This window comes from Labrus mixtus, chromosome 6 (genome assembly GCF_963584025.1).
Source record: "Labrus mixtus chromosome 6, fLabMix1.1, whole genome shotgun sequence".
Classification (NCBI taxonomy): Eukaryota; Metazoa; Chordata; class Actinopteri; order Labriformes; family Labridae; genus Labrus; species Labrus mixtus.
In genome coordinates this window covers 27,348,606-27,373,224 of record NC_083617.1, presented here as the reverse complement: position 1 = coordinate 27,373,224, position 24,619 = coordinate 27,348,606, and the positions used below count along the sequence as shown (strand labels likewise).

The following is a 24,619-nucleotide window of genomic DNA, read 5'->3' as shown; positions in this document are numbered from 1 at the left end:
AATGTTTCACTTACTGTGGCAGCTTTATACATTAATCTTTGCACCGTATGGATGATTATTTAAATAAATGTCATTTATTAATTTTGTTCATATTTTATATGGGACTCCAAAGAAGACCCTGGTATGATCACAGTGTTCTAATAAATCCTGTTACATCCTTCAGCCTGGAGACATTTCCTAATAAATGATCTTACTGTACTTCAAAATATTCTTCTAAAGGAGCCTCTTTGTTTTGAAGACATCCGTAAAAGCTGTGAAAGGAATCATACGATTTCATGAGCTCCTCCTGCAGATCAGTTAGTTCTGAGAATATTTCTAAATTGTGGGTCATTTTTTAGCTGCAGGGGGAATTTAACAGCAAATTAAGGCCAACAATCACACATTCATGGAGCGTCATCTCATGTATGTTTGGTGTGCGGGTACATGAGTGCAGCCTGTGTGTGGAAACAGAGCCGTGGATAATGAAGAGAACAAGGAGGTGTTGGCTGTTCTGACATCTAAAGTATGAAGTCAGTGTACATTAATGAGCTCAAAGCAGTAAAGAATCTGGATTATGGACGAGAATTGACAAATGATTTTAGGGCACACTCACACTAAGGAACAGTTCCCCCTTAGGCCTACATGGTTCGAGCATGGTTACCTTATCTTGTACTCATCATCACGTTTAAACACCACACACGGGTTTCAGTGTCCTTTAGTTTACATGTAGCGCGGTCCCAGAGTGAGCACAATGGAGAACAACACAGAGAACATGTCAGCAACCTCGCTTAGTCAGATACTGCTCTATGAAACTCCTGGTTTTCATTCATTAAACGTAATGTCCACGTTGCATACCTGTGCTTGTGCTCGTGCATGAGCAACCGTACCATGCCGAAAGCACACGTCTTCCATCCGTGCCAAGGAAGTGTAACGGGCTTGAGCACGGTATGGAGCATTCACACCTTAAAGTCCTGAAGTTAAACGTGCTAAACATTAAATAACTGTTGCAAAGGTTATTAATGTCATGGTTAAGTATGTGACGATCTTAAACTCTATTAATAACCTTTATATGACGAGATATCGGCGGGGGGCAGTGAAAAAAACCTGGCGTTCTTTTCGTGTCCACTTGAGGATGGCTGTAGAAACACAAAGAATCCCTGCTGGTCCCGTATTAAAATACTACTACACGCCTGGATCAAAAATCTTAACTTGTTTAGACAGATCATTTATTCTGCACATGGGATGGTTTCTTCATATTACTCATTTGATTTAATAAAAGGCTAAGAGTTTGGAATAAACTTGCATAGTTAGAGGCGGACTTAGTTGACACAACGTGTTTTCCTGGAGGGTAATTTTGCTCCACCTATTGGCCTACAACTACGTTGACAGAAAATTAGGCTGAGTCAGCATTTCAAATATGGCGACCGCCGTGATTGGGCTTCCAAATATCTTCAGAAACCAATGGGTGACATTACCTAGACCAGTGGTACTTAACTGGTGGGTCGGGAGGGACCCAAAAGTGGGTCGCAGAGGCGTTTTCAGTGGGTCGCGAATGTGTTCCCCAAAAAAAATAGTGGTGTAAAAAAGTCTATGAATCACTTCATGTTTGTTTGATTCTGCATTTTTGTTCTATCATGTTGTGGTCCAAAAAATATTTTTTTTAATGAAATAAATCTAATTGGTTTAAAAATATTAGAAATTTGGGTTGCAATTTATCATTAAGGAGTTGGTGTTGGGTCCTGAGGCTAGACCAGTTGAGAACCACTGACTCAGACTACGTCCATGTTTTATTCAGTCAATGGACCAAACCTTCGTTGTGAGACAAACTTGAGGGCTCACACTGATTTCATTTTTCATTTAACTAAAATCTTGGAATGAGACGACTGTAAGAAATCTGAGAGATCTCACTCGGAGCTCCCTTTGAGACGGCACCATGTTTATATCTCAGGATCGTCTTTAAGAGAAAATGGATAATGGATCTCCCTTAAGTCTTGACCTGTGCTCATTTTTATATAGGCGACATAGCTGAGACAAAAATAGACCTTATCCTAAAAGTTCTTCCTATGGCCATAACTAAAAACACAAACTGATCAAACAGGTAATTATATAAATATAAGTCTATACAAGCTTCCATGATTAAAAAAACTCTGCTTACATTAAAACAAGGAAAGACACAAAGACATCTCTCTTTTTACAGTTTATTGTATCTATATGTATATATATCATAATATATATACATATATAAAACTACAAAAGTAAGACTGTTTCCAATTCATTGACAGCTGTCTGTTATCTCATATACTATGTGTATATATATATACATATATATGTATACATATACTGTATATATATATTATCTACAGTCCACATTTGTATCCTGTTACAGTGATCAGCTGACAGTTTCTCTCTGTTTGTGTTCTATTGCATAGAAAAAGGCACAGCTCAGAGGTCTGTGTAAAATACAGCCTTCTTAGAGGGAATCCGCCTCCGCTGCGGTCAGTCTTTCTCTGGGTTTCGAGCCGCAGCACGCTCAGACAGCGCTAAAACAGATTCGGTATCAAACACTGATCAAAAAAGTCTCAGGAGCTTGACTGTTGTTCATACTATGTACATCACTTTTGGCATTGAAGCGTCTATGACAGGCTTTGGAGTTTGACATCTGAAGGTTGGAGACGGGTTTTTTTGAGTATTGCTGCATGTACTGTTTCGCCTTCAACTGGAAAATGATGAACATAAAAGTAGAAAAATGTGTAAAAAGCTGTGGCTGTCAACCCACACACACAAAAAAAATCGATAACAACAAAAGAATCAAAACAAACAGATAAACAAGGTAATATAATATCCTATGTATATAAAAAAAATGGCTTCCACCCATAAGTCCACACTCAGATACATTCCTACCTGAAGTACATTCCTACCAAACATTCTGTACACACATTTACAATCCAAAAGGTTCACTTCACATCAAAAATAAATATATATATTTACACAGAAAAGGAAAACAATGTGAATAAATAACTTCATTGACCCCCAAGAAAACAAAAACAACCACTCCAAAATTCAAACATTTTGAAAGAAACGAGACACAGTCGTCTGCAAACAGTTTGAGTCTGTGCTGCTTTCTGCTCGGCTCGCGCTCGGCTGTGATTCAGTTCATTAACACTTGAGCTGGAGGTTAATTGCAGGTTGGGAAAACTACTTATCGTCCATTAGAACAAGTTTTAACACCACACAGTAAAATTAGTCGGACTGGATTCCAGATTACACATTCTGCCCCATTTACAGCGGAGACCTCTGCTAAAAAATACCATTATCATACCCACCGCAACGCTGTGACACGTGTGTGATTCAGGTTTCTCTTTAGTTCTAATAACCTTAAAGGAAAACTCCACCCTAATTTGTCAGGTAATGTCCTTTAATATTCTAGACCACTGCAGAGTCTTTTCTGTTTTTTTTTAATTTTTTATCACATTGTGAAAAGCTAGTCGGCTAGATGTTCCTCTTTAGCTCTGTTCAAAATCAAGTGAAGCAATCTTTTTATTCCTACTGGTACATTCGAAAGCCAAGTGTCAGTGTGTCTAGATTTTTAAAAAAACATCCCCCGGGGGGCGCACAGTGCAGATAATACCTTACTTTTCCTTCACTTAGTTCACTGCTAATCCACCTGTCAGAGTGTGAACATCGCAAAGTTAAACAACCTTTCAGCTGAGAATGCTAACTATTTTTTTTAAATGGACACCAAACTAAAGGTGCTCAGTTTTCAGTACATAGCAAGTCAAACAGAGTGAATTATGGCTTACTACAACAGTGTGAAGCCAAGAATTTATATAAAAATGGACGTTGACATTTCTTTTGTATAGGTCTGAGATCATTTCAGAACATGCCTTGTGTGGATAATTAAGATATAACTGATCTTTGATCCTGATATCAAACAATCATACAGAGTGTGGAGGAGGAGACAGAATCAGAAGTATTATCGAGTATTTGCTTCACATCAACCTAAGAATAAAAGTTTCCCTGGGTGGATGTTTTCCTTTAAGGTTGGAGCCTACAATTAACACATCTATTGAGACAAGAACAGTGATTTTGTTATGTTGTATCATCTCTTTAAAAACCATTAACTTGCATCTTAAAAACGTTGTAATCCTACGATGCTGTTATAAGTCTGACTTCTAAAAATGAAGGAGAAATGTGAGTCTGTTATTTGCTTATGTCTATGTTTTCTGCAAGCATTTAGAAATTATTACTATCATGATGCCAACATAGGCTTTGTGCAAATTGTGACTAAACATGTGACATTGCCAAATGCAGTCTTTAGTCCTGTTTGTGGCTTCTTCTACAAATGAAGGTCTGCAGTCTAATACAGAAGAAATACATGACAGTGATTGAACTGTTTGCAGCCTTCTGCCTTTACTTCTAAAAGTTCTTTACAAACATTTCATCCTTTTTTTATCACAGCATGTCTGGTGATTTGGGGCGTTGGACTTTTGACTGTTAAACTGATCAAACATAAAATCAGCTCAATACTTTTAAAAGGGGAAGGGGGGGATTTATGTAAACAGGATAATTTCTAACTTCAATACAGAGCAAATACGAGGTTCAGCTGAGGACACAGCACTGATAAAGTGCGTATTCCTAATCTATTTAAAACCATGTGTGTGTGTGTGTGTGTGTGTGTGTGTGTGTGTGTGTGTGTGTGTGTGTGTGTGTGTGTGTGTGTGTGTGTGTGTGTGTTTGTGTGTGCGTGACAGAGTGGTCCGCTGGAAAGGAAACATAAAGACCTTAGGAGTCCTCATGTGACCCCTATGTGACATGCTGACATCACATTTTGTCCGTTTGTGTCAAAACTCAGTGTGCAGGAGGGTAGTGTTTGAGAGTTTGCACTGGTGCTGGATCAGGTTTACATTGTGGTCTTGGTTTCCTTCTTTAGTAGAAATTACCTGTAAGATTAAAATGATTTAGGAAATAGATTGAAATGTCCTGCCATCGTGTTTGTTAAACACGGGTATTTGGCTCTCTGGGTTGAAACACTGCAGCACAATGTATAGAAGAAAGCGGAACCCTGAGATTTGGCATGTAGGGCTCCTATTTCAAACACAAGTAAACATACTACAGGCTGCATGTAATACTGTATGCTAGTCTGCTGTAATTTGTCTGTCACTGATGTTGCTAGCTCTGTAAGAGCCAAACCAAAAGTAAGGCAATTCTACCAACATTTTGGGTTTCAGTGTGTTTTTCCGAGTAATTCTATGCAGTCACGTTTGATACCACAGTGACTTTCTGTGCAGTGTGTGTGTGTGTGTGTGTGTGTGTGTGTATGTGTGTGTGTGAGCAGTTTTGTCTTGGGTCCGATACAGTCAAGTTAAAATGTGTTTAGTGGCTAAAGTCTCTGTTTAAGCTGAAGCTTTTTAAATCATCTCTGTCCAACTGGGAGGCAAGAGTTAGATGGTGGTGGTGCTGCCGTCTCCAATGTAAACACTTAGCTCATTTGAATTGTGCTGTAAGTGAAGCATGATAACCAGCGGGAACGACTGAGCTCATGTAAAACAGCATCCAGCACAGTTACACTGTACGTGCTGCCAATAAGGAAGAGGACGTGAAAATAATCCCCCTGAACTGAATTCATAGACGCCATGTGTCCAAGAACAGACGTCTACCGCCACCGCCGAGTTAAACAAACACGCATGCGATTTGTTTTAGATAAACTCCCATAGCGTTAATATAAAGCCAAGCAAAAAAAAATGTAATGTAGCACACCGCTAAAACTAAGTGAGCCTCGCTTTACCAATAAAAACAAAACATCTGTAATAAGATAAAGATTAAATAATTATTTGATCATGAATTTACCTTCCTTAATAATAGATTATTAGATACAATAAATTAAAGAAACATAGAGGAGTGACCTCTCTATAGGCTGTTAAAGTGAGAAAAATATACTGTAAAAAAAAAAAACAGGAATTGAACAAGTGGTCATTTTGAAAGGCACTCAACTGCTAAAAGCCTCGATTTCTGTGTGTGTGTGTGTGTGTGTGTGTGTGTGTGTGTGTGTGTGTGTGTGTGTGTGTACTTGTATTTCTAAACCTGTGAGGAGTAAATGTCAGCACTATGAAAGACTGAGTGCAGGAAATCCTCCAAAATGAGGACGATGTGAAGGTCGCCATGTCTTGTATTTACAGTTACATTATCAGGTTAAGGCTAAGGTTGAGGTTGAAACTAGGTTGAGATTAGGGAATGAATGCAATCAGTCCTCACAAGTCTAGAAATACAAGCGTATTTGTCTTTCTTTTCCATACGTTGGAAAGGCGAGCGCAGTGCATGCACAGTGTTGTGTAGTAGTATTTGTCATAGTAGTACTGAATGACATCACCATTGATGTTTACAATTACCGACCTTTGAAGAGAGTAAAAAAAAACAACAACATAAAAACCACGAGACACCCCCACATCGCTATCGCTTTCATTTCAGTCTATTCTCGTGATTTATCAGTCCGTGTGTTGCAGAGGTGGGGGCATCCATGAGTCACGATCCCACCAACACCTCCATAATGTGGTCCAGTTCTGTCAGATCTATCTTGAAAGGCTGATTGGCTGAAACCTGGGGGGCGGGGCCGCTATACGGCGACGACAGAGATTTGAGGAGGTCGTCCGCCGTCACCACTGATGACAGTTTGGTGAGGCCGCCGCCTGCTGCCACGCCCCCAGCCCCCGCTGTCGTACAGGGGTCAAAGTCATACATGGACGTGTCGATGTCGGCAAACAGGACATCGTCCAGCGCCAAGTCTGAGAGGAACCCCGAGGGTGAGGAAGAGGAAGGAGGGGACGAGGGAGAGGAAGAAATGTCTACCAGGCCACCAGGGGGCAGTGTGGGCAGAGTGTCCATCGGCCGGAGCTCCACACAGCGGCCTTCAGCTAGCAAGACGCCAGCTGCCTCTAGTTTTGCACCCATGGTCCTGCAGTCTCTGGGTGGGCCTGTGGGTGTGGGGGAGAGGGATGCGAGGTGGGAGGGCGGGGTGAGTGGGGTGGGAGTTGGGGAGGTAGTCACGGTCGTAGTATTAGCTGCTGCTGTCCTTGCTATGGCTGTGGGAGGACCCAACTCCATGTCACTCAGAGCGGAGGGGAAGCTGTCATTGGACGAGGCGGGCACAGGGACCCTGGGGGGAGCCTGGCTCAGAAGGGCCGAGGGTAAGGGTGGAGGCTGTGCTGGGGGAGGCGACAGAGGAGGAGTGGGAGGGGATGGAGCACAAAAGGCTGAATCTACCCCATCCTCCTCCAGTAAAGAGGCCGGAGTGAGGCAGGCTTGCAGAGGGGCGGAGCCGAGCTCCACTCTGCTGGGGCAGGCCTGGGGTGTCTGGAAGTTGGGAGGCACCATCGGGTGGGGTGAAGGCGGGGGAGCAATGACCGGCATCAGCAGCGCAGATGGCTGGGATACCTGTGTTGTCCCAAAGGAAGGTGGCGCCTCACGGAAGCCCTCGTCCATGGGGTCATCTGGTGGTGGTGAGGGAGGGAAGAGCAGCGGGCGCAGGGAGCCCTCCTGCTTCAGTTCATCCTGGATGCGTCGCAGCATGTTGTTGATGAGGACGCGGCGCTCCAGGCTGGGCTCGCCGAGGGGCCGCTGGCTGTACAGCTTCATCAGGGAGATGTTGAAGATGGTCTGCCGCTGCAGGGTGTACGACACCTTGGACAGGCCTTCCGGACACAGGCCTAGTCCCCCTCCCGCCAACGGCGCCTCCAGCGTTTTGCCTTCCAGCGCCTCTTCATCCTCATCCAGCTTCCGCTTCGCGCCTTTACCGAACATAAATCTGCAAGACACAGAACAAAGAGACAAAAAAAACTTTATTTACTCAAGATGTCACAAAAAGGTAAACAATGATTTAACACTTCACAAGGCTGCAAGTAAAAAAAGAAAAGTGTATACAGTTCAACTGAATTGATCAGATCAGTCATCGTCACCACGCCCAAGAAAGACAAACTGACACAATTGAAAATGTGCTCACATTCATTATTATTACTGTTATTGTGTCATGAGTCACTTTGCTGCATAAAGCATGCTGGGATACATAGAGATGTAAACTGGCCTTGCAGCAGCACTTTTAAACACCTTTTCTCCCTCATTAGGTCGTAATCGTGCATTTAAATAAAGCTGTGGCAGACTTTAAGTAATTACACCTCGTGCAGGGCTGGTTTAATTGAAAAGACTCCTCAACAACAGACACTTAAAAAACAGAAAGACAACAGGTGACCAGCGGAGGTGGGCGGAACAAGTCTCTGCAAATTGGTTGTGAGCTGTGCGTCTGTACTTCAAAACTATCAATGTTACTGAAGGCCGAGAGCTCAACTACCACACCAGCTTGCAGGATTACAAACTCCACATGGTGAAAACAGATGGTACCACTAAGAGCCACACAGATGCACAGAAACTGCACGTTGTAGACTATGCTGAATGAAATATCAGGACAACAGTTTAAACCTCTTTTTCCCTCCAGGAGGCTCCCAAAGAGTTTAAAATACTTTCCCCCAGATTTCCCCTTAAACAGTTCAGATATTTGACAGATTCCACAGCCAGTCTTGGGGTTTCTGTAATTTGTATCTAATTCAGTCACACCTTAGACTATCATTGTCATATCACACCTCACGTATAGAAACGCTGATACGCCCTGTGGTGGAGTTTGCAAACTGGGAGCCTGCAGCTTAACGACGGTCCTCAAGAAGCTGCTTAAACGCAACAAGCTTACTGCAACAGGGGATTTAAAAAACACACAGTGAAACCAGGAGCAGCTGCAGAGAGAGCCTCACCGCTGCATACTGTATGCCCAGCAGCACTATCACACACACGCACACGCACACACACACACACACACACACACACACACACACAAAGTTATGTAATAGTCGCGTTCCCTGCTGTAGCACAGGATCATAGGCCAGATTTAAAGCCCCACCTCCCCTCCCTCCTACCTCCGCCCTCTCTCCTGCTTCAGTATTAGAACAGCACATTGAATTACTTATACCACTGTAAGAGAGAACGCGTGTATAACCCGAGATTATAGTCTGCAGTGTGGCGCTATGTACGCTTTATTGATAAACTGCAGAATTACACAAAGCTTCATCAGGTATATGTACATTTCAGTTTCACCTATGTCTCCCCATTTCTCTCTCGCTCTCTCTCGCACTCGTTCTTTTTGGTTGATCGGCTTCAAACAGGCTCAAGTATCTAGCTACAAACTAGCATCAAACACACAGTCCTCTGTAATTCTGTTTTGAAGCTATCAAGCAGACCTATTTTAGCTGTTAAGGTTAGCTTCAACACTACATTGCATTTCTGTGTGTGTGCATGTCAGGCGTCTCTAGGGTCTGCTGCTATAGCATAGCTGCATTGATTTACCCAAGTAGTATAAATCAGGCTTTAAAAACAGAAGTAATGATGGGCTCTTATTTACAACATTTCTTTGGACCTCTGTACAAAACAGACAAAAAATGAGTAAAGGGAATACAGAGAGAGTCATGCTAACAAAGGCTAGCATGTTTCCAGAAGATAGATTTTCTAATCTCAACAAATCTGTGAATCTAATCAGTTGACCTATCTGATTGTTACATTATATGTGTTAAAGATAAGGCATGGAAGGAAAAAACAAAGACATTTGAAATAAAAAGAGATAAGCAAAGCAAGAAAATAAGAAAGAAAGACAGAAAACAGGCATTGCTGCAGTGTTTTTGACTCTAATCCAGGCTGACAGGCTCATACAGCCAGTCGCTGTCGACACACACACACACACACACACACTGCGCATGCGTCTCCTCTCACACAGACACACACATACTACCACACGCACACACAGGAAGTGTGAGCTGCAGGCCCAGTCACCACGACTGGTTGGTTGCCATGACAAACAGAGTCAGCTGGGAATTCACCCAAAGAGATGACAAAGAATGGGATGGGGGAGATGAGGAGGAGGAAGAGGGAAGGAGGAGGAAGGGGGCGTGCTGGGGGGGCAGGAAGGAAGAGGAGGAAAATGGGGAGGAGGAGGAGGAGGAGGAAGAGGAAGTAGAGGAGAAGGTTGACAGACTGGTCTGGGAAAGGTGGGAGGGGGAAGAGCTTTCTCTCCTCCCTCTTCTCTACTGTCGGGGAGCCTTTGAGCAAAGCACTTAAACACAACCTCTTCATCACTGACACTCAATGCAGCAGATCAGGTGGTTTACAGGTGTACATATATTAGCATTTTACTGTTGCTATGGAATATCTTATTGAGTCTAACACATTCATTTTTTCACCACACTCTATACAGTCACAGCCCAAGTTTGCATGCTAAGCTATGCTAACTATAAGAGGGGTGGGAAAATATCGATTCATGTCAGAATCACAATTATTAAAGATACTGAAAAGGGGCACCGGAAGCCTAGTGGTTAGTGTGCGTGCCCCATGTTCAGAGGTTATAGTCCTCCAAGTGGGCGGCCCGGGTTCAAATCTGAAGTGTGGCTCCTTTCCAGCATCTCGTTCCCCTCTCTTTTCTGCTCCATTTCTGACTCCGTCCACAAGTGTCTCTTTCTTACAATAGTTAAATATATATATGTTACAGATGTTTCTGTGCAGATCAGGTTGATACAGCAGATACACTGTTGTTCTGTCCAGTCCCACCTCACGCTGATTAATCATCAGGTGATCTCTGTGTTCTCCAAAGACAAAACTCATACAACTGGATTCTCACAGGGTAAAAACTGGTTCCTGAGGCTCAACAAGGAACGTTAAAAATCTACTTCCAGCATTTAGATAGTCGTGACTTTCTTCCGTTTACTGCTGGTGTTTCTGAATTCACTGCAGCAGCTTCTGGAGCTTCGAGGAAAACAGCGATCAGAAAACGTCAGAGAGACAGAGAGTCAAAGAGAGCAGTGGAGTTAGTTTCAAAGCACTTTGTGATTGAGAGCTGAAGCAGCTGCGCATGTCTGACTCACTGACTCATGGCAGGGTGTTTAGACTCACACACACACTCATACAGACACACAGTGCATGGCTGACATACCAGAGGTGCCCCACCCCTTACATTCCTCTTCATTATCCTCCTCTTCCCTTTTCCTTCTCCTCCAACCTCCTCTCTCACTCTTCTACCTTTTTTTTCATCTTTACCTCATCCCCTCCCCCCCTGCTGACTGTCAAAGTTCACAGGCCCAGAACCATCTGACACCCCGTGAGCTGGGTCTAGAAATGAGCACCAGAAGAAGACAAACAGCTCATAAATGAGTGGAGGGGAAAGCTGCACTCTAAAATGGAGCTGAGGTCTTTATTCAAGGTCGCTGTGACTTCACACATCGCTCTTTTTTTTTTTGCTCTGACAGCAAAGAAGTGTCTTTAAAGTCCCTCTGCTAAAAGTTTAACCTGAGGGGAATAGAGAGATTTGCAGAAAAGAACCTAACTAGTTAAGAGGAGGAATCAACCGACCACATCTGAAGGTCAGTCTGAATATTTTTGGGCTGAAGCTCAAGGTAGATGTTTTTTTCTCAAGTTGTCTTTACAATATTCTTTTTTTTTAAAGTTCAGCCATTTTTTTCTCTAATGGACAGGACAGCTATGCAAAGAGAGGAGGTCAGACTCAAACTCATAGCCGCTGCAGCATGGACAACAGACCCAGCACATGGAGCGTGCAACGAAACTGCAGGGCCATCCCGCGCCCCTACACTCTTTCCGTTTGGTTAACAGTGAGAGCACAATCTGCTTCTGGCTTCTTTTGTTCGTGTCAGAAGCTGAAGAAAGTTTAATCGAGTTGAGTTACATCCCTCAAAGAGGCGTGAACAGGGTATAAGGTGCAGAATGTTCCACACTCTGATACTTTTTGATGCCACATGTTTTTAAAAAATCTCTGTTATTTTAATGATTGAGATTATTGAATAGTACTGAATCTTAACCACAGATCGTAGGTCATATTTTCAACCCAAAGATGCTGCAAATAAGAGAGAGAGAGCGAGCACTGTCTAAACAGCACAGAGACATTAAACATTGTTTTAATGTCTTTTTGCAATCTGTGCTATTAAAACAGTTTGCTGAAGTTTGCATGCTTTTTTTTTGGTCATAGAAAAAACAGGAAATTGACCAATACTGAGTGTCTGGGACTTTTTTGTTGTTGTGGTATCAAAACAGGTATTGATGTTTGATTTGTACTAGAATCTTATCAAAGTTAAAATCTGGTATCTAAACAACCAGTAGGGTTTATAGTTTGATACTATTGTCCAACAGTAAATGTGCAATACCTGGTGTGTGTGTGTGCATCATGAGGAGCGTGCACATTTGCAATATTACAGTTTTATTTACTTTTTTATCTATTTTGTCATCAGGTAAGGACAGCCATCCAATGTTATTCACATAGCGTGCACTGCAAAGCCAGTACAGGTCTACATACTATTTGTTACTAGTGATCGTATACTTCTGTGAAACCTAATCATCATGCCATATTGTAATCACTACAGGGTAACTGTCTCTAACAGTGGGATTCATTTTAGTGTATAATCAATGAACCTGCATTGAACACATCGCAATCGCGCAGTTTTTTCCTTTTTTTGTGACTCTAGAAACAATCTTCAACAAAGTGCAACTGATAACAAACCATTAAAAGGCTTTAACGGTTTAATCCAGCCTCTTTGAAGAGTATGTCAACACTTCCTAACAACACACATTCCTGATTTTGACTTCAAAATACAAACATCTTGATAAAAAGAAAACAAGAGGAAGCTACAGACTGGGCTCTCTCTGAACACGTTCTCTCTGAATGTTGGTGCCTGTGCCTACGCTGGTGTTTTTTGCTTATTCATCTTGGAGTATTAAATTATATTAAAATGATCTGCGTTGACCGTAGTCGAGATAAACGGGTGAAACCGACCTGTTTACCAACGATCTATCCAAGTATAATGCACATGACGTTTTTATCACAGCAGCAACAGTAAGGCAGCTTTCAGTAGCTATTCCCGCATCCTTATGTGTATCATCTGTTGTTTCCATGGCAACGATAAATATGTCGTGTCTGTTATGGGGGCTCTGTCGACAATGTCCCGTTACATCTAAAAAAATTACAGATTTCTCTGTTGGTATCTAACTGTTAAGGTTTATATTATCGATCAGACACACAGGGATTTGTATCGCTCTCTGTCATCGCACTTTAAACCCAATCTGACCTAACACTGTGGGGTCATCAAAGACTGTACAAATGGAGCTTACTGTTTTAAGAGAAAAAATACTCTTGCTATTTTTTCTTTATTTAATATATATTTTAGCATGATTTGTACACAATATATGCCCTTAGGTGCCTGCTGAAGATTCATTTTTAGAGCATGAATCAAGAAAAAAAATGAAATTTGATTTAAAAAATAAAAAACAACGTTCAAATTGCTTGCAAATTACATTAAAAGTTTTATGATGCCTTCAGGGACATGGGCCCTGGTAGTAAAATAAAGTATAAAGGAAAATAAATAATAAAAAAAAGGGTGTGCAGTGAGTTACAATGTGTATGAATTAACACAAAATGATAGTGTGAAACATTGAACAAGAGAGTTTAACACATTCAGAGGCAAGGTCAGGTGTGTGTCTGCAAACACACGTCAGACCATGTGGGCCGAACATATTATTCCAGGAGCTGGCTGTAGTGAGAGAGTGTGTGTGTGTGTGTGTGTGTGTATGTGTGTGTGTGTGTGTGTGTGTTGTGCTGTAGTGCAGTGCTATAGTGGATGGACTCTGCAGTGATATTATGATCCTGTAACCGGATACGCTGGTTTCCATGCCTGAGCTGCACATCCACCCCTCCCCCTCACCTCCACGCCGGGCTATTTCAGGTTCTCTGGATGCACAAAGTGTGGACACAGACTGCACTCTGCACCGCTGCAGGTACTTGAATGTAGCACTCTGCTGTGTGCATATTCACTGCAGCAATACAACATGCCTACATGTGCATGGAGGCAGCATGCTTACAGATCTCAGTGATGACTGAGCGTCACCTGTTCCGCCTCCTCGCTGCAATGCATCCAGAGCTGCACATGAGGACGACACTGTCCAACTCACTGCTGTGTGTGTGTGTGTGTGTGTGTGTGTGTGTGTGTGTGTGTGTAATAGAGAGTGACACACACAATGAAGAGCTAGTAAACACATTCCAGACAAAACCCAGAGGAAGAGATAATGCATTGTAGTGCTTGCCTGACCAGACGCACAACGCTCAATAGCAGCTACGCTTCCACGCACAACTTGAGATTTAGTTACACCATGACGATGCTATTACTATTACTACGACTACTACTGCCGCTGTTTTAGACATTTTGAATACATGCATGAAAAGTCTCACAGTTTGACTTAATCACATACAACTATCCAGTCCCATCAGTTTGTTTCCACTTTAAAGTTCAACTCCCTCTTTTGTAAAACAGGCAAATTCTCTCAACAAGGAAAAAAAAAAAAGGCCATGTGTGGATTTCCCCAAACACACTGGGACGTTCAACCTGAAAGTGACGGTTAGACTTTGGAAGGTGCATCAGGGAACATATCAGTTCATGTGAGTGATTCAAACGGTGAAATGCTGAAAGGAGGTTTGGTCAGTAAACTCCTATTAGTTAATGAACCTGAGATCTTTGAAACATGTTCCACCTGTGTGTGTTTGTAAGTTGGCTTACTTAAATGTCGTTCTTTGCTTCATTTTCATTCCTTCAAATTAGTGTTGTAGTACTCCAAATCAGTCTTGGTCTCAAGACCGGTCATGAGACCACTTTTTTAAGGTCTTGGAATCGAAAGCATTTTCACTCGGTCTCAGACTGGGCAGACTCTGGATTTTAAATCAAGACCACCACTGATTACTGTGAGTATAAGGATCAATCTGATGTGTTTTTTTCAGATTTTGCTAAAAATAAAATGAACCAAAATCATTCTAGAAACATAAACACAACTTTTCTACTTAATTCAGAACATATTTGAACCAGACACGCTTCATGTGGATGAACCCAAGTCATTTTGGCTGGTCCAAAAACTTGACTAAGTAAACACATTTTCGACCTTTAAAGAACATGTTTGAGGTCTTTCTCTGAAACATTGACGATACAGACGCAGCTTTTTTCTACCTGCCGACTGGTCATAGTCCTTTAATTATTGACACACACAAGTAACGCACGCTGCCAAATACAAAAATAATATCATGTTTGCTATGGATGGTAAAGACCAATGCCTCCTTTTTAGAACACTGTTATTTCAGTTAGAAACGAGAAACCCTATTTTTTGATGACTCGGATCAATTAGACCTAGTATTTGTTTATATTTATGTCTGGGAGGGAGAGCGATTGTTGATGGGCGAGCTTCCCTGACTTTAAATGAGAGAGAGAGAGAGAGAGAGCGAGAGAGAGAGGGGCCCACTGCGTTGTGTGTTCATGAGCTTGTCTCAACAGAAACAGTGTGTATGAGCTTTTAAGGTGATATAGAGATATCAGACCATATAGGAACATTCAGCATCACCTTCTGTCTTTTTCAATGCTGATTTATAGTTTTTTCTTATTAGAAATGTTTACAGTTATTAAACCAGAAGATGTGTCTCAGTGTGGATGCAGTAAAGATGGAAATATCGAAGAGAGATGGAGATACTTTAAAAAGTTGCATCACTGTCCTTCACATGTACCCCCCTCCGTCCCGTTACCACAGCCCTCCGTCCCGTTACCACAGCCCTCTGTTCTGTTATCAGCTCTCTGTCCTGGATCCATCTACTGCTCAGCAAAGGATGAGCAGTAGATGATGTGCCTGCGCTACTTTTACAACTCTCATTGTAGCAGCATAATAATAATGTCTTTAGACATTCTTTCTTTTAGGTGTTAAAGTGGCATTCAAATATCAAATATGAATAAATAAAAGTTATAAAAGTACAGAAAGTCTATTCTCCTTTCAGCCATTTAGCGAGTGGGTTCAGTCAAATAAGGGCCGCTTATAGTACTGATTTGAAATCTGTACATTTTATAGTTTTGCATTTTCTTCTCTATAATCTTATTGGTTAAGTAAGAAGCGCATAGGATAAAAAAAAGGCATCTGGAATGAATGCTTCATACCACATTTGTGTTTTCTGCTTATTGAGATGTAATTTCTTGTTTCTTCAATGCTTCACCTCCCTTAAAGGTCACATATTATGTAAAATACACTTCACCATGCTTCTCTAACTCTAATATGTGTCTCTAGTCTGTCTGCAAACCCCCCAATGATGAGAAAAGTTCACCCTCTCTTTTGCCTGCTCCACTTTTCAGAAAATGTGTGCTCAAACAGGCTGTTTGGAGATTTTCCCTTCATGACATCACAAAGGGCAGTAGCCCCTCCCCCAGGTGGGTGACACTCCCACAGCTAGGTGTTTGTTCTGCTCTCTGAGTCTGCCTTCTCACCGTAAACAATAGGACATGGAGCGAGAAAGCCAGAGACACCCACGTCTTCCAGAGAGGAGGCGTGGTCAGACACAGCTCATTTACATATTTAAAGGTACAGACACAGAAACAGCCTGTTCTGAGCAGGGCTGAAATAGAGGGGTTTATAGACATGATCAAATACAGGATCAGAGTGGATTTAGAACAAGAAACTTCACACACATGTTTTGAGGAGCTCTGAGACTAGTGGTTGAAAAGCAGGAGAATGTGTGACCTTTAAATATGAAACATTAAAGTTATGTAACATGTGATTTTGCCATTTTGAGTACTTCAAAATGTTAGCTACAGTAATGTTTTAAATACCATAACAACAAACTAAAACAGATAGTGACACGTTTTTAAAACCTTGGTTTTGAAATGGCTGAATATTTTTAAAGCATTTGAGTGGAGCATCCGGGAAAAAAGGGACAGATGGTGGAGGAGAGATCAAAAATAAATAAACAAGCCAATAATGTGCCCAGTAACAATGTCCATGTGTGAACATGCAGCAACCGTATGTGTGTGTTTGTGTGTGTGTGTGTGTGTGTGTGTGTGTGTGTGTGTGTGTGTGTGTGTGTGTGTGTGTGTGTGTGAGAGAGAGTGTGCCTTCCCTCTCAGTGATCATAAATGCTCACATGACAGAGGTCAGCTGGGTATCAGACCGGGAATTCACTACCATCGCTTACGTAACGACGGACCTGGTTACAAAACAGTCCGGCTCTGACTGCGCAACACGCAGCATCACATTAATAAAGAGCTCCCATATGTGTGTGTGTGTGAGCATATATGTGTGTGTGTGTGTGTGTGTGTGTGTGTGTGTACATGATTTATAAGAATAGAAGATAGAGACTGTGTCTGCAGTTACATATGGAGGATTGTTGTGAATCTGTAGCTTCCATTGTTGTTTGTGTGGCTGATAAATGCTTTACAGTTTATTTTTCAGATCAATCCTAACATTTCCTTCTGAATCAAATGCTATCTGTAGTAGTTACTAAACGGTGTTTTAGACGCATGTTGTGTTGTCTGAAGTTAGCTATGGAGCCTCATCACACTCAGGGTTCAGATTACGAGCAGTTGAAAGGTGCAGGAGTGAGAGAGGAGTGCAAAGATCACCGACAGACTAACAGCGTTACTGACTTAAAAACCCTTCCTCCCCCTGACTCATCCTGAAACTGAAATCAGGGCTGATTAATGGGTACAAAAAGTTTGGGGTTGATTGTTGTTTCTAAAATGAAACTTAACCCCACTGACAGAAATGGGCCAGACTAAATATAAGAAACAGAGCTCAGGATAAAGCAGAACTTTCTAACAGCAACACAAACTCAAACAAAGTGAGTGTGAATTTGATCTACAGCAGACCGCTTATGAAGCTAGATGTAACCATCAACTGAGTTTCAATCAGGAACTACACTAGTGAACAGGTCAGTGACATAATAACTATGAGTCAATCATATGAAAGCAACAGATGTCTGTGCATAAAGGGTAATTCCAATACTTTCCAACCTGAACCTTATTGTGTTCACATATTTTGATATTTCTAAATGGCTGAAAGGTGAAGTTTCAACAATCTTAAAAATCAGTGCTGATACTGCCGATGTTTAAAATAACAACTCAGTTTCCGATACAGATCTTTTTTTTCCCCAGTCCATCTTCAAACTTCTTTGGCTGTGTCCGAAACCGCATACTTTCATACTATTGAGCATGAAGTATGATCCGAAATCAGAGGATGCAAATTTGTGTAGGCGAGAAATACCCGGATGTTTACGAGATGTTTATACCAAACCGCCCCACAATGCACTGCAGCTCTCAGACAGTGTCATTGCAGAGTTTGCCCACCTGCTAGCGGCTTAAAATAAAAGTTCAGTGCTGAAATACATTTTACATGTTGCCAAATAATATCAAAATGACTACGTAGCTGTATTAGTGATGAATATTTGCATGTAGTTGATGAATTATATTTACGGACGGGTGGTCATGCTAGCTTGATGCTAGCTCATCGAACAGAGCTCGGACCGGAAATACGTCAAATTACCTGTGTTTTAGTATGTTGCTAATGGCCTTGGTATGCAGTATTTTATTATTGTATGTATTTAGTAGCTATAGGCAGTATGTAGTACGTGGTTTCAGACACAGCCTTTGTTTCTGTTTTTCAAATGAGACATGAGATCTGAAATTGTTGCTGAAACATGTCACGGATTTCACAGCATCCGACATTGCAGATTTTTTCATGTTTGTTCATGAAAAACAAATCAGAGTTTCCCCAACTTCTTCTGTCCTATAAAAACCTCTTCTCCCAATCAGCGGCTTAGCATACTAGCTCGCTTGCTAGCTTTAAAATGATGCCAAACAACAGATAAACATTGACCACACCACATTATTTGTTGACGGGCCGATAACTGTTACACTAATATCGGTGCGTTCCTAAAAAAAAAGTTTTAGGGAGTGTACTAGTCTGCAAGATTGCTGTTTTAGTCAATGAACTCTAGTGGCTGTTCTTAGCATCAAATCAAATAAAGCATCTTTGGTTTATCTCTGTAGGGATCTTTTAATGATGTCAGACATTTAGATTTATAATTTGAGTTCGTCAGTGAGACAAACAAGAACCTCGGTCTCTATAACATAGTACAGCTAGTGAAAAAGTGGAGAGAGGGGAGGATAACATGCATCAAAGAGGATCCGGAGTCGGACCTGCAACCAGTGTGATGAGGATTAAAGCCCCTGCACTCTGTGAACTGAACTAAACTGGCAACCAGAAATAAGGACGTTTAGTGGGCGTACTTTGATTTCCCCTCAAAGATTGCATTGCAGCCCCTTAGGTCTGTTTCATGGCTGTGAGCTGAAGCAATCTACTGGAGACATTGCAAAAGTTTTTGTACCAATTAGACCCTGACTTATGTAAAGAAAATAGCTAAGATAGATCCACTGTTTGCAAAGTATTTACACCACACATAAGTACAGCACAGTAAGTGACACTAACACACATTCAGTATTAAACAATCTATATGCAACTTACATTCCTGGTCATTGTCACAAACTGACTCACTCCCTCTTACACACACACACTTAAGTCTATAAATAAAAGGCAGAAGAAGAGAGCAGATTTAGGTCAGCAGACGTGTCTACATGAGCGCTGCACTCTTTCCACCGAGCCTCTACAGGGAGAAAACACAGCCTGACACTCCCACTGATGAAGCCTCAGAAGCTACACAGATCCACATCATCCATACGTCTGGTTCCTGGGTGCACAGAAGCATTCACCTTATTACTGCAGTATTCGTCTTATTACTGCAGCATGCTCTGTATCCTAGCAGAACGAGCGCCTTTTTTTTCCCACAGTGAACACCTTGTTACAGCAGCACGGGCTTCAGTGCTGCAAGTGTCATCATTTTTCCTGCAGGCAGCTCCCTTATTACTTAAGTATAATCCGTGTGAATGCAGCATTACTGAGCGTGAATCCTCCCTGCATGCACTATGATCCATATTACTATTAATTCTTATAGTTTTCATCTTCTGGAGGAATGCAATAAAGCATACCGTGCTGCATTCATCCCTCACAGAGGCTGCCGATGCAACACAACTAGCTTTCAAGTCCAAGCTGTAACAGTTGACACAGCCTGTAGCAGTCCTGACTTCTCTTATGTGCAGCACATTTTCCCACCAAAACCTTCTGAGAAGATAAGAATGATTTTGTTACTTTCTTTCCTCCTGTTGTTGACAGCAGATTTGGATGAACTGCTAGTTTCTTAAACTAGAACATCCTCAAACCATCTCAGACTGTGGAGAAAGGGGTGAACAGTGTCGAGTCATCATTACATCTCTTACTAGAAATGTTTTGATAAAATGAAACTGTGACATATTTTTTAAATATTCTCTGGACTCTACCAAGAGTTTTCTGTGGAGGGGCTGCCCCCACTCTGCAATCGGCTTCCCTCTCTTTCCTGTAGTTATCCGCTCGTGCACAGTATATAGCAGCCGTATAACTCTGCATCACATCTAGCTGCACTTCACATGAGCTTCAGCCTCTGATCAAACAGGCCCGTGTGGTCTGAAGTGTGAGTCTGTGTTGTGGGTGCTGGTCCAGACACAGTAAGGAGGCTCTGAGGTGACCTCCATGCAGCTTTAGGGTCGCAACACGGGAGCAACAGAGTGAGGAGGAGGAGGAGGAGGAGGAGGAGAAGGTGCTGACCGTCATTTTAAAAAGCAGACTGCTGTGGTGCACGTTACCAAACAGAGCCCCCACCATGCACTCACCACAACAGACAGACTGACTGAGACGAGAGCACCTCACAACTACACTGCAGAAACACACTTTGAAACTTCTTCTCCATGAATACAGGATTAAAGGACAAAATGAGGACTTGCAGGTCGCTTTTGTATAAAGATGAAGTCTATGTTTTCTTTGTGCTGCAGTTACATATTAACACACTTAAATATAGCCATAACATAACTTTAAATACTATATCTGTTCCCTATTAGACACAACTAGTTCTTGGAAATGGTTTTGGTGTAAATCTAAAGTCTGTGTTTTCTATGTGCTGCTGTTTCAGTGTGTAAGAACATATCTTGTAAGCAAAATATTTTGTTACATTTTGTACTGACTCTCAGAAGTTCTTGCATTGTTTTTTTTTATTAAACAAGCTGTTAGCTATCATGCAAATTATCTTCATTAATTTCCTAAGATTGCAAAAAATTGGTAGCCTACGTTTACAGCCTTCTGCATGTTGAAGGGACTGGGGACAAATACAAGTTGCAGATCACACACTGTTCTGGTTGCATAACAAAAGTAAACATTTTTTTCTTCGCAGATTTTACTCCTGAAGTTCTGTGTTCATTGTACTCACAATGAAAAAGCTTTCCTTAAATGTGACGTACAAATCTGAATATATAGGCTTGTTTACAGTATGGCAATGTATGGTTGTGTATTACATTGTAACCCCTGTATCGTGATATGTATCACGTCCTTTTCTTGCCTATTAAAGGTCCATGTGTTCAAATATGTGCAGGTAACATTAGTCTGTACTTGAGGGATTTTAAATGTAGGTCATTTAAAGTGTAAAGATGTAAATAAACTCGCCGATATTATTCATTTACAATTAGTATTTATAGTAGGCGTGTGTACTCATGGGTGAGAGTATTTAGAGTTTTTAAAAAAGTTCATCAGACTTTCTGTCCGTGGAGATAAAGTGGAAAGTGTCGGCGCTGCCTCGGCTCTGTAAACTGGAGGGGTTTCTCTGCATACAGAGATAAAGAGGGTCGCTGGAAGTCTACAGGCGGACATTGCCCATTTCAAACTTTTCTTTTTTTTCAACGCAGACCCCCACTGCCCCAGAGCACTACCGCTGAAACACCTACAGCCTCCTCCGCCGTGACTATTACTCATTAGAAATAGGCTCCACTGCCTTGTAGTAACCTTAATGAACTTCCTCGGCGCGCTTCACTCCAAAAAGACATTTAAAGAAATAGAAGCAGCGTCGGACATTTACAGAAATAGAAGTCTTACCACATCCAGGTCCGCCGGGCTTCGGAAGAGAAACATGGGGGGATTTAAAACAGTCCTGTCGGCTAAGAGAAGAACAAGCCGTCCTCGCTCCGGGAGACTCTGACACACAATGGCGCTGATAGGAGGAGAAATCTGCCTCCGCGCACAGGAACGCTGCTGCCTTCAAGGACTGTCGGATAATATCTGCGAGGTAGGCTGCACGTGTGCCAACAAACCCGCAATTCGTGCTATTTAAAGCGAAACACCGGACAAGATAATCAGTGTTACACAAATTACACCCACATACCCACAGGTTAACGTTAATACATATGAAAGAGTCATTATCAACATTTAAGACAGAGTAATGTGGTGGATATTTCACTTAAATAAAGAGCATTGGTTGTTCTAAATATAGATTTAGTAGCTACAGAGGTGGGGCATGAAGAATTCAGCGTGCATTTTACATTAAATCAACCTTTAATACAGTTTTAAACCAAAAAAATGTAGCCTTTAAGGTTTATCTACAATTAATTATTTCAGAAATCTTGTACGCATTTTTGGTTTGATCCCTTCTTCATGAAAAATACACGTTGGAGCATTAGTTTTGTAAATACGACTTAATTACATTCACGGTATGAGCACGTTTTGTTACGGGTGGTAAATTTACGAGCAGCACTCGAAGGCGGCAGGAGAAGCTGAAACCGAGCAGCTGCCCCGGAGAAGTGGCGTCGTCAACTTTGCTCCGCCCACTCACTCACTCACTCACTCACTAGCGCGCGCGCGCGCGCACACACACACACACACACACACACACACACACACACACACATACACACACACACACACACAGAGTATACTCTCAGTAGAATATGAGCTAATTAAACATTTTGAAACTGTAAAGTGGAAACAGTGTTCACGTTTAAAACTGTAAGTGACTGAACTGAACACCTTTTAACTTAGTGATGTAATGACAACTTAAATAACATTCAATTGTTGTTATTTTTTTTTAATTTACACTGCAGGAGTCACATAAACGGTCAAGGGACTGTTGGTGCTGATTGGCTGGTTATTTATGCCCGTGCGACCCGGCAGCAGATGGCAGAAAGTTGTCCAGTAAACTCAAACAAAACGCTCCCATGAACACAAAAACACCAGTGCGCAGTGGAGCATCCTGGGGCAGAAAATGGGCATCTGAGACCGTTTGTGCCCCTGATGCCCCCTGCTGCACACTCACCCAGTTGTGCACTGATACACTCACAGCCACAAAACAAGTCCCCCTGTTTATTCAGACTAGCTCTCTGTTCTCAGGACAGGCTTTGATCAACCTTCTGTCACAAGTTTTTCCATCCACTGGGTTTCAGTGTTTATGCCTCTAAAGTTGGCACAGAAACATTCGGTTTCTGCTCTTGTGGGGGGTGCATGGTCTACAGAACTTCAGGTCATCATGGTGCACCGTGCAGAGAAAAGTCCAATGCCCTGTTGTCCCAGCTGAGTTATGTCGTAACGTCCACATTAAACCCTACGCTGAATCTAGATACGTTCTAACTTTAATTGTGTCATGTAGTTGTTGTCAGCACTGAGACAAAAGGTTCATCTTAACTAGTGGAGCGTAACGTCCAAACTTAGCAAAATATTGTTGCTGAAATGACATTTTCACTTCTTGTGGCCAATCGGTGACAAGCATTCTTTAATTCAGTGTTCATTAAATCTTCAATCTTCACCTTAAACATAAGGTAGGCTAATGTAATGGTAGCCTACTCTGTTGTTAGACGAGTGGAGAGTGAGAACACAATTACAAATGAAAGTCATCATTTCTGAAGGATCACATAACACACTCTGCTCCTCCTCATCCTTCAAGTTATCCCATCTTTGGATACACCAGGACAACCAGATTTTACCAAGGACTTTACACCTATGGAGCCAGGTGTCAAATGTAATAACTGATGCCTATGTTGGGACTTTTTCAGCTGGTACAACACCTAAAATTAAACAAAGCGACAAACAGGCTGATGAATTTGCCAGGATCCCAAACGGGATTTGATTGAGGTTTATATTCTCTTATATTTCATATTTCAGCAAAACAGAACACACACCAGGACAGCCTGTTGCAGCATCGATCGTCCTCCATATTTATTTTTCTACTGAAGTCAAGTTTGATCACTCGAGGTCCTGTGAGATCTCACTGTGAAACCTTTGCTACAAACAGCAGGTGTGTGTGGTCTCACGGTCTGACAAATCATCGTTAAAATTCTCCTTATATCTGTCGTCTTTTTAAAATCCTTTAGGATTTGAAAAGTGTCTAGTGTGTAGCCAGAAGTCGTCATAATCAGCTGAAGGTTGTCATACACAAAAACCCTCCACCATGAGAGAGTTGAAGATGTATATAAAAGGCTTAAGTGAGTGAGTTCAGTGTGTGCAGACAGCAGAGGGTACGCAAACTGTTGGTGAAACAATAATTCAGTTTTATTGTTACTCTTGGCAACGAGGATTCTCAATAGCTCAGTACCGTGCCAACAGTATAGGCTGAATGAAAGCTCAGCTGGAGTGCAGCTAACAGGCGTGCATGCATACGTAGGATCTGTGGTGAATGAGATCTTTTTTAGCCTTGCGTTCATCTCTCTGGACTCTGAGTTGACTCATGAATGCGGAGCAGCGAGGAGGGATGGCTCTAAATAAAGATTTCAGGTCAAAAACAGGAAATGGCTCAGTGAGCAGGGAGGGCAGGGCCATAGCAACACCAACTGGAGAGCTGCGCCCACAACATCCCTCCCTC

The 24,619-nt window shown here is 41.9% G+C and overlaps 1 protein-coding gene across 2 annotated transcripts in view; it reads right to left on the bottom strand.

The window, feature by feature from the left end:
- Window positions 1-5,923: 5,923 nt before the first annotated feature.
- Window positions 5,924-24,619, bottom strand: part of sertad2b (SERTA domain containing 2b) — a 42,251-nt gene continuing 23,555 nt past the window's right edge. The window contains exons 1-2 of one of the 2 annotated variants that reach the window (XM_061040758.1): window positions 21,868-22,665; window positions 5,924-7,777 (exon numbers count right to left, since the gene is read on the bottom strand). In XM_061040758.1, coding sequence (XP_060896741.1) covers window positions 6,499-7,773 — 1,275 coding nt within the window. In that variant the 5' untranslated portion in view covers window positions 7,774-7,777; window positions 21,868-22,665 and the 3' untranslated portion in view covers window positions 5,924-6,498. Of the gene's footprint in view, window positions 7,778-21,867; window positions 22,666-24,619 lie in introns of those variants that run through there. The other variant, XM_061040759.1, reaches the window with a different exon arrangement.